Source organism: Peromyscus maniculatus, chromosome 13 (assembly GCF_049852395.1).
Source record: "Peromyscus maniculatus bairdii isolate BWxNUB_F1_BW_parent chromosome 13, HU_Pman_BW_mat_3.1, whole genome shotgun sequence".
NCBI lineage: Eukaryota > Metazoa > Chordata > Mammalia > Rodentia > Cricetidae > Peromyscus > Peromyscus maniculatus.
The window spans coordinates 66,095,699-66,108,271 of record NC_134864.1 but is presented as its reverse complement, the minus strand read 5'-3'; the positions used below and the strand labels follow the sequence as shown (position 1 = coordinate 66,108,271).

Sequence of the window (12,573 nt, the reverse complement as noted above, 5' to 3'; positions counted from 1 at the left end):
TAGCAATCCTGCTCCTCTCTTGGAGAGCTGCTACAGCTGAGCTTTGCTCAGCCCCCACTTAAGGCGGCTTCCTAGCAGAGCTCTGCTTCTCTGGCCTAAGAAATTGCAGAAATGTAGCAATCTCCTCCGGCTCAGGAGAAACATGTTACTTTTTCAGCTCTTTCAGCTCTTCCTTGCTCAGTCCACTGAGGGACATCTCAGCAAGGATCTTCTTCTGTTCAGCCCCTCCTTGTTCTGTCCACTGAGGGATGCCTCAGCAAGGGTCTTCTCTACACCAGTGAATGAGCATCTTCACACCCAAAACTCCTTTGAGAAAGATTTATTTGAGAAGGAGGAGTCCAGGAAAGTAGCTGCCTCTACCAGGGTGAAGAAACAGCTCACGACTGACCAGACAGGGTGGTTTATATAGGATATCTTGGGGGAGGAGTCAACCAGTGATTGGTTAGTTTTTTTCTGCCCAGGGATTGGCCAGTTTTGTGGGCTAGGGACAGAGATGGCCCTGATTTCAGGGCTGAACTGTTTCTTTCACTGGCCTTTCTTGGCTTTTTGACACTGCCTCTAAGGCCAGGGCACATTTCTTTCACTGACTCTGATTCTAAGGACTAAGAGTGTTTCTTTGGCACTAGTTTCAGAGTCAGGGCATATTTCCTTGGTTCTGGGTTTGGGGATAAAGTGTTCATTTCTCTGGCTCAGGTCCCAAACACAGGCTATGTTCCCAGGGCCAGGATTCTACTGTCCTGCTCTGTGATTGGTTGGTTTCACAAGATCGGTTGGTTTCACAAGTCAGTCGGCCAGGGGCAGAAATGGCTCTGATTTGAGCCAAACTGTGTTTCTTTCACTGGCCTTATCTGTGCCATCTTTCCCTAGTTCTGGGCTCCAGGGTCAGGGTGGGTTTCTTTAACCAGCCCCTTTTCCCTACATACATGCCTTCTGATCAGTCTCCTCACAGCAGACAGACAGCAGAGAAAGAAGGCACTCTTTAGCATCATTCTTACTAAGATGTTTAAATCCATCCAAATTAATCTCTGAGCTAAAATACAAAAACAAAACTGTGAAATGAATTGTTTTCATTATAAAAGTCAAGCTTTAATCTACAAAACTATTGGAGTCCTGCCTCACCTGGGTTCAGGTCCTGAGACGGGGAAGGGGCATTGGTGCAAAGAGAAGTCTGACCAGATGAGTTTCACACAAGTGGCGGCCACAAGTAGTGAGCCATCTTTATTTATACTTCAAAAGGAACATGTTTATCCCAGCGTTTAAATCAAAACAACGCTTAAACCAAAAACAATGCTCAGTATCTTGCTAGCTTGGCTAAATATCCAGCCAGGCACATCTTGTCCTTACAGAGCTAAAAGGTGATAGACATAGGCACACATTCTGAAGAACAACAACTTAACAAAGCATATTTACAAAAATAAGGGTGATTTGCCATAAGCTGCTTGCATACAGTTAGCTTGTATTTCTTTCATTGGTCCCTTGTCCTACAAAAGGGTCCTACATGCCTGAACCTCTCCGTAAAGGGTAAACTTTGATAAGACACCCTTTTTTTCCAGCATGCCACACCATTCTTAATGTTTGTTCCCAGAAGTGGGAGATGTGGTCATGTCCCCTGTGCTGCTTCCGTATATGTGCCCAGTAACTTTTATTACCTCTGACCCTGTCAGCACTGAATCTGAGAGGCCCCCAGGGTCTGGAGTGACAACTGGTATTTCCAGATAAGAAACCCGAAAAGCATCAGTTCCCAAAGAATTTTAGGGGAAAATATTTGAGAAAAAAAAAAAAGGGTTTCTGGGAATAATTACATCTGTCCCATGCATGACTAACGGAGTAAAACTAAAAACCACCAAGAAAATCATCAACATTATGAGAGAGAAGAGAGTGTGCAGGGTATGTGGTACGACAGTATTCTACACTGTCCGGAGGCCCACTGGTCCTTGCTGAGCGAGAGACTGTCTCCCTGGGCCTTGCCCTGCAGAGACCCATTGGACAAGCGTTCATATGCTGATCCCAAACTAGGCCACATGGCTCCCAATACAACCTCATGTCATAGTTCATGCCAGTAATTTCAGCACTCAGGAGGCTGAGACAGGAGAATTCCTCCTACTTCTAAGCCATCTGGGTTACACAGAGATTTAGAATGTGCCTTGTGAAAGGATGACAGGCAGATGTGTGAAGGGCATCATATTATAAGAACAAAGTATGACATGGCTGTATAAAGGATGTATAAATGCTATTGTTTTATATAACTTAAAATTTAAATATTCACTCTATACATAAATATACTGTGATGATACAGAAATTTAAAATTAAAATAATTAAAATATTTAGAAAGTATCTCATAAGAATTGGTTGCTTAGCAAGTGGGTGAACCTTTTTATTTTCATTTTTTAATATTCTAGGTGATCCTAAAATGACATCAAGTGTGTTCACAGATATTGTGAGCAGCGACCAGAAACCAGTGGCAGTTAACAGTGTTCTGTAAAAATATGGGCAGAGGGTGAGGCCTGGGAGTGGCATGAGTGCCCTGGCATGCACTGGTTATGCCCCACCTGATGATGGATTTCTGTTCACATCCATAGCTGATGTTCATGCTTGCAGGAATTATCTTAGGGCTCATTTTTAATAATGTGTGTGTCTGTGTAGGTTTGTACATGTGAATCCAAGTTCCTGTAGGGGACAGAAGAGGGTGCTTGATCCCGTAGACTTGAAGTTCCAGGTGGTTGCCTGGTGTGAGTCCTGGGACCTGAACTCAGGTCCACCATACATGTTCTTAAAAAGCAGCTAATTAGAGCTCTGGGCTGGATAATTTTTATTAGTTTTCTTGAGAATACCATACCAAGTGTTTTCATCACATTCACCTCTTCATCTCTCCAACTTCTCCCTCACCCACTCCCCCCACTCCCCACCCACACAACTTTGAGTCCTTTTTAAAAACCCATCAGGACCAGTTTGTGCTGTTCAAAAGACCCTGAGTGTGCCGTCTTCCACTGGAGTGTGGCTGATTGACCAGGGGCTACGTTCTTTTTTTTTTATTTAAGAAAAAAAAAAATTACATAGCAACCACAGATCCCCCTCTCATTCTTCCTCCTGCTCCCCCCAGCCTCCCTCCCCCATCCACTCCCTATCCCCTCCTCTGAAAGGGTAAGGCCTCCTATGGGGAGTTAGCAAAGCCTGGTACATTCAGGTGAGGCAGTACCAAGCCGCCCCCCCCCCCCATCAAGACTGGGCAAGGTGTCCCACCACAGGAAATGGGCTCCAAGAAGCCAGTTCATGCACCAAGGACAGATCCTGATCCCACTGCCAAGGGCCCCTCAGACAGAACAAGTTACACACTGTCTTTTGTATGCAGAGGGCCTAGTTCAGTCCAATGCAGGCTCCACAGCTGTCAGTCTAAAGTTTGTGAGTTCGCACAAGCTTGGTTTAGTCGTCTCTGCAGATTTCCCCATCATGATATTAACCCCCCTTGCTCCCAGGATCCCTCTTCTCTTTCTTTGACTGGACTCCCGGAGCTTGGCCTGGTGCTTGGCTGTGGATCTCTGCATCTGCTTCCATCAGTTACTGGATGAAGGCTCTGTGATGACAGTTAGGGTACTCACCAACCTGATTACTGGTGTAGGAAATTCCCCGGAATCCACAGGGATGACCCAAGCTTACACTACTAGCAATAGTGGAGAGGGACTACATTCCTAAGAGAAAACTGTCTCTCCCTGTCCCAGCAGCTCACAATTGCCAAATACAAACTGTTGTATGCTTAACTTCCATTTGTTTGCTGGGATTTGGTTTGGGTGGCTCTCGCACAGACTGTGTATGCTTTTGAAACTACTCCGTGTTTATATGCAGAGCTACCTTGCTGTGCAGAAGGCACGTTTTCTGTCATCACTTTCCATCCCTTCTTGTGCAATTTATCCCTGAACCTTCAGAGCCCATTGCTTAAGAAGTTTCTTCTTATAAAATTGTGATAAAACTATTTTGAAATTCTATGTATGCTACCCACATGACATACTCAACCCATACATTTATTAAAAATTCAAGATGGATGCCAAAGAGACTTGAACCCAAAATTATGTTTAAAAAGTGTATATAAATATAATTAACTCTGGTGACTTATGTAATTTAAAATGGTCAAAATAGCAAATTTTAGGCCAGTTATATTTTATCGTAATAAAATATTAAGAAAACATGCAAAAAGTTTCTTTTTATTTTAGGTTCGCACAGCGTGTTCTTGTGCCCTTGGCTACCTGACTTACAATGCACATGCTTTCCGCATCCTGCTGACGGAGTGCAGGAACAAACCTAACCAGTTCCTGCGCATAATGAATAATATCAGCAGAGACGCGAAGATTAACCCCACCTTCCTGAAGGAGTTCCAAATGCAGCAAAATGTGGGACTTCCGTCCTTAAGGTACTGTGCCTTTATCAATGACAATAGCGGCATTATCAGTACAGTTCTTGGGAGACTTTAGGGGGTCCAGCATGTAAAACTCCCCCTGACATGCATGCCTCTGTATACCAGTGCAAACTTAACATTGACAAAGTCTGTTTTCTTTAGTTTTGAATGTCAAATATCTTGCTTTTTGGTTTATCTCTGCATCAAAATACCTAGCCAGCAGGGTTCTGTTAAGTGCTAAGTTTCTTTCCTCACTTTAATGCCTTATTCCACCGAGGAAAAACAGTGAAAGTCACTTTATTGCAGCCTGGGAACAAGCGGGGGCTATAGAAAAGTTAGTCGATTTATTCTTTGGTGAGTAAGCAGATCTAGGCCCAAGGCAAGTTCCGATTTGTTATAATGTTTCTGAAAAGTGCACTACAAAATAGAAGGTCCTGTTCCAAAGTTAGGATGAAAATGGAGGAGGAGTTTCCTTCAGAAAAACATCCACCAGAATTCTGAAGACTGTCAGTCTGGTTTTGTTTTCTTCCTTTTCAAAATAGTTCAGCGAGAGGGTAAAATCTCAACAGAGCTTTAAAGCACGGCTCCTGCTGTGCTCACTATTGGGCAAGCTGTTATAGAGTAGAAATGGAAGGTGTTATAGAGACTGGGAGAGCAAGCTGTGAGGCATGGTAGGTGCTGAATTCTCAGAGGTTTCTTCCAGAAACAGAAAAACAACAACTACAACAACACAACCCAAGACAGGTTCTTCCTGTCAGTTTATCAAAATAAACAAATAAATGCACTAGTGGCCAGGCTTGGTGGTACTTGCCTACAATCCTAGTACTGGGAAGGAAACAAGGTGGCCCCAGAGCTCCCTGGCCAGCCAGTCCGTTCTACTGGGTTCTCTCTCTCTCTCTCTCTCTCTCTCTCTCTCTCTCTCTCTCTCTCTCTCTCTCTCTCTCTCTCTCTCTCTCTCTCTCCCCTCCCTCCCTCTCAGTCTCTGTCTCTGTCTCTCTCTCTCTCTCACACACACACACACACACACTTGTTCTCTCACACACACTCACACATACAACTCTCACACATTCTCTCATACACACTCATACTCTCACATACACAATTCTCTCACACACACTTTCTCTCATACATTCTCTTTCTCTCTTTCACACACACACACATACACACACACACACACACACACACACACACACACACACACACACACCATTTAGGAAATTCCTCCTCCACCGGGCAGGTGGAGCAGTTCAGAAAGGACTCATGAGCATAGCCACTTCAGAGGCTGCAAAAATTACTGAGGTCAGAGATCCTATAGAAATGGGTCACAGCTGTACCACCCCAAGTGCTTGGAAAGCCAAGCAGCATAAAGGGCAGAGAACAAGAGCCATGAGAAGCATCAGCCTGACTTGCCGTGTGGCTCAACAAAGCCCTCAGCAACAGTGAAGTATGGGTGCACACACCACTTCTCAAATCAAATCCCAGGAACAACCCTGCTCCTGGACCCAGTGTTGAGGAATGGCAAACCAGTCCTGTTGTCACACAGAGAAGGAAGATATGCTCAGGACACAGATGATGGAGAGGTGATGAACAGAGGCCATGTGGAACTTCATAAGTGATGGCTTCCCATTAGCCTCCTGTGGGGATGAAGCTCCCCATAGTCAGCAGAGCAACCACCAGATAGTCGGGTTTGAAGTGTGGGGCTTTCTGTGAATTGTTACGTCTACAGAAATGAGCTGAGACGGAACACTGTACTCACAAAGAACATCCCCTCGATCTCCTTCTTGTGTATAGGGGTCATGAAACACACATTTGTTCTGGCAATCAAAATTCCCCAAAAGATAACTAAGTAGATATCCAAAAGTTGCCAGTATCTGTGTGGATGAAGGTGCTTTAAATTCAAGCACAAAAAGAGGCATAGGTGGTCCACAGCCATGTAGCAGGTAGCCAGTGTCCTTCAGCTCATCAGGAAGCAGCACATCTTATCAGCTGCCTTTCCAACATCTCTCCCAGAACTGACAAACGAGTTCCTCCATATTCTCCATGTCATGATGGCCTTTGGAAAATGCCAGTACCACACCTCATCCTCTCCCTGGGAGCATGGACACATTGGTTGTTTTTATGGTTACCCACTTATTTTTCTTTCCCAGCAGAGGTTCTAATACAGCCAGTTCTAACTTACTGTTTTCTCTGTTAGCGTCAGGGTCCCCTTGCCCTGCTGTCATTGATTAAGAAGACACTTGGCTAGTACTTCAGTACCCTGCAGCTTCAGCTGAGAGGAAAATTGGGGTCTTTGAATTCCAAGGGTCAGAGGGCTCCTGATGATAGTAGACACTTACACTCAAAGATAATTTGTCAACATAACCCCTAACCTAATCAAGGTGGGGACACTCGTTTGACTAGCCGAATACCTGCCCCTCCAAGTTAGTCATCCTTCCCAATCACAGGGCCCCACCCTATGTATTTTAGAAACAGTGCTTTGCTATGTGGTCCAGCTCCAATCTCCCTCCTTCCTCTGCCTCTTCAGTAGCTGGGACTGAGGTGCATGATGATTGTGTCCAGGTCAAAACCCATTTTAATCTCAGTTCAGTAACGGGCTGTGGTGTGGACAGAAGAACTGGATTTCAGGGTCCTGTGTAGAACAGGGTTATTTCAACTTTACAAGTTTTTTTTTTTTGGGGGGGGGGACTGATAAACTCTATTCCTGACTCAGGAATCTGTTCTTTATTAACCTGGAGATAAATTAGAAGACATCTGAATTAATTAGGAAAGACAAAATAATCTTCACTCCAAATGGATTTCCCATACTTCTGACCCAAGGCCAAGCCAAGCTTCTTGGAAGGAAACAGGGCTAAAATGACACAGTGGCTGAAGTTTTAGTTTCTGTCAGGTATTTTGCTCAGATGATTTTGTCTCAATGTTACAGTTTCACTATAACCTAAGTCTTAAAGATAGGGAGTGAAAAAAAAATCTTACTGTGGACTATATTCTTTGCTTCCATACACAAAGCTGAATTATGAATCTTTCCAAGTAGGAAAACATTCATGGAAGAGCTACTCAAGATATATTATTACTCTGATACAAGAAGGGAATAAGACCCAAAAGCATATTATGGCTATATAAATCAATTTTAAGAATAGAAAAAGATAAGACTATTTCAAGAATCCTTTGAAAACTAAAAATCTCAAATAAATTACATAAATATAAAACACAATATGAATTTTAATTCTAATAATTTATGTTAAATTAATTTCACTGTTTCATAAATTTACTTTAGTACAAATGATTTGTACTTTGCACATTCCCACAACTCTGTGGGAAATGGAAATTGTGCTTCTATTCAATTTTATTTTCCTCGAAGCCCAGTTTGGGTCCCGTCTTTCCATCACTTCAAATATAGTTAATACTCCCTCTCAGGTATGGTTAATGTTTGAAATGAGTAAATAAGTGATCAAACATAAGGCAGCTACAGACGGCATGCAGTTTATACAGATATGACTGAGACCATTAGGCCCCTGAACATGGCACCTAAAATCTTTGTTTATTCATGGTTTTCTGTATGTCTTCATTTAATTATCTGATTTTTTTTCCCTTTTAGTCTGGAAAAGAATGGAGGACCATCTATAATTCCTGTCTTTAAAAAAGGTAATTAATTTTTCTTTTATTTCTTTAATGCCTGCCAGACCTGGCAGGCTGTAATTCTACCTTAGGCTTTCTACCGCTGTGATAAACAAACACCATGACCAAAGCCAATTTAGGATGAAAAGGATTTATCTCATCTTACAGCCCATCATCCAGGGAAATCAGGGCAGGAACTCAAGGAAGGAACTGATGCAGAGGCCATGGACAAGAGCCAATTTCTGGCTTACTCAAGTTTACTTTATTATACATCCCAGGACCACCTAGCCAGGGCGTTAGCAACAGCCACAAAGGGCAGACCCCCCCCCCCCCATCAATCATAAATCAAGAAAACACCCATATGCTTGCCTACAGGCCAGTGTTATGGAGCATTTCTCAACTGTGGTTCCTTTTCTCAGTTTATGTCTAGGTCTGTGTCAAGGTAACAAACCAGCTCACATTCTATCTTTAATAATTCAAAACGTGGAGACAATCCTAGAGAAAGCATCTGGTTTGTAACTTCACACACAGAAGACACCTCCCCTTTGTAAGCCTGTATTTATCATTTAAGGTCTTCCCTACTGTCAGTTGCCAAAGATTTCTCTGGCAGGAGGGCACAGTGGGTAAGAGCACTTGCCAATAAACTTAATTATCTGAGTTTGAACCTCAGAACCTACGCGGTAGGAGAGAATTAATTCCCACAAGTTGTCTGTTAGCTCTGACCTCCACATCTGTTGCCATACACACATAGCAACAACAAAAATTAAAAGATCTTTCTCTGTTATTTCCATGTCAAACAGGAATAAGGCACCATCTAAACACGTCTTAAGCGATCTTGCTCTTGTAAAATTTCATGTACAATGATTTTGCAATTTTTACACCGAAGGCCACACTGCTTCCATTGGTACTTCACGGTCTGGGCTCAGTTGGTAGCTGACAGTTGGGTAGTTCAGGAACTCAGAGTCTAGGTCTTACAACGCTTTAATTCCTTTCTGTTTTATTTTTAAAAGTGTCTTTTCATACTGTGTACTGTGTGTCTATGTGGGACATGTGCACAAGTGTCAGATGCCAGTGGAGATGGAGTTACAGAGGGTTGTGTACTGCCTGGTGTGTGTGCTGGGCACAGAGCATGGGCTCTGCAACAGCACTGCACTATTAACAGCTGAGCCACCTATCCAAGACCTTGTTAGGTATTTAACAGGGAATAAACACATATTACTTATTTTCATGCACATGCTTAAATCTGCCAACCTTAGAAAGGGCCCATGACAAAGTATAATAAATAATAAACGTCTATGATATAACCAGTCAGAAAGAGAGCAGGAAAATAAGAAGAGGAATGCAGGCTTGGAGGATGGCCCAGTGGGCAAGAGCAAATGCTGCTCTTCTAGAAGACCTGAGTTTGCTTCACAGCATCCATGTGTAACTCATAGCCACATGTGATTCAATCTCTGAGGAATGTGGCACCCTCTTCTGGCCTCAGTGGGCACCCACATACTGAATACATTCACACACACAAATAAAATTTCTTTAAAGAGAGAGAAAAGAAACATTTATTTAGGAGTTTCTGTAGAAAGCAGGTATACGTTTTAGTTAGGCAAAGAAAATAATAAGTAATCATATTATACTTAGGGCCCTTGACTTGAGAGACATTTAACTGTGGCCTCTTACTTCCAGGGAAAGAGCATCGAAGAAAAACAAGGCCTAAAATCCAACCGAGAGATTCTCTGACTTTAATACCCCCTGTAACTAACTTCATGGGGCTCTTCAAAACAACAAAACAGGCCACTGTTTCCCATAACATTTTCTCTTTTTCATCTGGAATTTCATCAGATATCATAAATGTATCAAGACCAAGAATAGTGTGTTTGAACAACCTTGGGAAACGTGAGCAGAAAGCCAACCCAGAGCCCACAGAAAGCTAATAATAATAATAATATTAATAAAAAGCATTTGAACATGAGAAGATTCTTGAGTGGTCTTTCAGGGAATGGAGTCTATGTTGTTGTTTGAATGGAAGTTCTTTATGTTAATACATAACAGATCTTTCCAGTGTTTCACATGGAATTTAATATCAGGTTTGAGTTATTGCTTCAACAAATAAGTAGAATTTTTATATAGAATGACTGCATTTATACCTGTCATTTATCAACTGTCATGAGTAGATAATATGTATGTATATATGTACGTATGTGTATCTATATCTATATATGTCTCAAGAGTTAGAAACTTTTTTGAGTTGGTATGCTGAGTTAAAGAGCATGCTATTACTTATTACAATACTTTAAATATTACCAAAGTGCGAGGCTTATGAAATGTGCAGTGTATAATGTCTAAATACTCAACCTAACATCTGGAATCACCACCCATCAGATACATAAGGGAGTGTGATTAAATGTGTGTCCACTAGATCTGTCCCATTATCTACAGAAAGTGCCTTTACTCTGCATTTGATAAGGGCATTCTTGTGGCTGAGAACTATTGTTGTAGAATATTTTAAAGTGTGTTACTTTTGTTTATGTTGCATTTGTTTAATGTGAAGCTGTTTTACTGTGCCTGTGTAAAACACCTGATGGTCTAATAAAGAACTGAATGGCCAATAGTAAGGTGGGAGAAAGGCTAGGCAGAGCTGGCAGGCAGAGAGAATTAATAGAGAAATCCAAGAGAAGAAGTAGCCACAGAAGGAGGAGGACTCCAGGGGCCAGCCACCCAGCCAGCCATGGAGTAAGAGTAAGATTTACAGAAGTAAGAGGATGGGAAAAGTCCAGAGGCAAAAGGTAGATAGGATAATTTAAAGTTAATTAAAGCTGGCTAGCAAAAAGCCAAGCTAAGGCCAGGCATTTATGATTAAGAATATGTCTCTGTGTGTGATTTATTTAGGAGCTGGGTGGCAGGCCCCCCAAGAGAGCAAAAAACAATCAACAATAAACTATATGAGGTAGTTGCTCAAAAGTTCCATATTAATGGGTGCAAGCTTTGAAATTGGTCCTTTACAGCAGTAGACAGACATGATCAATGCAAACAAGGCTTCACTTATTCTTTCACTTCTCCATCCCTTTTCTCTATTCACTTTGCCTCCATATACTCTAAAGGTCTTTCTGTAATTCCCTATCTACCTGGGCTGCAGTAAGCATTGACCATACATATTAACAGACAGTTGCTATAATAATGGTCATGATGGTGGTAGCCACCCTCACTTAAGGCTTTCACAGAGCTCATCTGTATTCTTAATCACTGCAAAACTGCAAAATAAAATATAAATGTAGGAAAATGTATGTTTAATACTAGAAAGAAATGAATCAAATGGTAAGAAACTGTCATTTTTTCAGTGTCATTAAGGGTAACTCTTGAAGTTATTATTAAGCCTCTAGCATGAACAAGCAAGTCTTGATGTAGCCTCAGGTGGGCTCTAGATATTTTACAAACAACCACAGGCACTTCCTGAGTAACTTAGCTTAACCAGACTATTCTACCATCCTGACAACTTACAGTATTTCTCCTGAAGAATCACTGCCAACTCTTTAAAATATTTATTTTGCTGAAAAAATTTTGAATACAATATAGTCTAACCATAGTCTCCCTAACTCCTCCAGATCTTCCCACCCACCTCCACACCCTTTTTCTCATTAGGAAACAAATAGGCAAATAACAACAAAAACTCCAAACAAACCAGAACTTTTTAAAAAAGTAAACACAAGAAACAAACACACACACAAACCCATAAAAACATAAAATTGGATCCACAATATATAAGTAAAAGACCGGTAAACAAATCAAACAAACAAAAATGCCCAAACAAAGCAACATGAGACAGAAAGTCTACAAATATGCCATTGAGTCCGTTTTGTGTTGTCCATCTCCTGCTGGGCACGGGGCCTACCTACCCTGAAGTGTGGTTAACACACCCAGTGAAACTCCGTTGGAGAAATCTAACTTTTCCTATGCAAGTGGATTGTCAGTTGGTGAGAGCCTCTTGGTTCGGGATGTGAGTTCATGCCCACTTCCCCTCTGCATTGGGATTCTATCTGGCTCGAACCTGTGCAGGCCCCATGCATGCTGCCACATCTCTCTAATCGCAAATGTACATTGGTCTGTTGTGTCTGGAGGCCACTGTTTCCTTAGTCATCCATCCCCTCTGGTTCTTGCAGTCTTTCTGCCTCCTCTCTGGCATAGCTCTCTGAACCAGGGGAGGATACCCTCAACTCTTCAAGATTAATTTTTATTATTGTATTGTTTTCTTTTAAAAATTATATACAAGAAAAGCCTCGAGGACATACTGAGCATTACCAGGTGTGCTGTAATCAAGGATGTGGGAGGTTCATGTAGGAGGCTTGCTAAGAGTTCAAGACCAGTGTGAGCTATCTAGTGAGTCCTAGACAAGCCTGGGCCACAGAGTGAGACTGTCTCAAAAACAAAAGAATACAAAACAACAAACCAATGCCCATTTGGTTTCAGTGACCCACTAAGCTAATTTACCTTTGCTTCACTGTAAAGTAAATTTGGCACGTGTTGATCAACAGAATTCAGTGTTGCTCCCTTATTCCAACCTCCTCAAAGCCAAGTATTCAAGG

General features: G+C 42.0%; 1 protein-coding gene across 3 annotated transcripts in view; it reads left to right on the top strand.

Moving 5' to 3' along the window:
* Ankar (ankyrin and armadillo repeat containing) overlaps nucleotides 1-9,968 on the top strand; it is a 71,667-nt gene extending 61,699 nt beyond the window's left edge. For all 3 annotated transcript variants that reach the window (XM_076550441.1, XM_076550442.1, XM_076550443.1), the window contains exons 22-24: nucleotides 4,206-4,402; nucleotides 7,983-8,029; nucleotides 9,680-9,968. In XM_076550441.1, coding sequence (XP_076406556.1) covers nucleotides 4,206-4,402; nucleotides 7,983-8,029; nucleotides 9,680-9,927 — 492 coding nt within the window. In that variant the 3' untranslated portion in view covers nucleotides 9,928-9,968. The remainder of the gene's footprint in view (nucleotides 1-4,205; nucleotides 4,403-7,982; nucleotides 8,030-9,679) is intronic.
* Nucleotides 9,969-12,573: the final 2,605 nt, after the last annotated feature.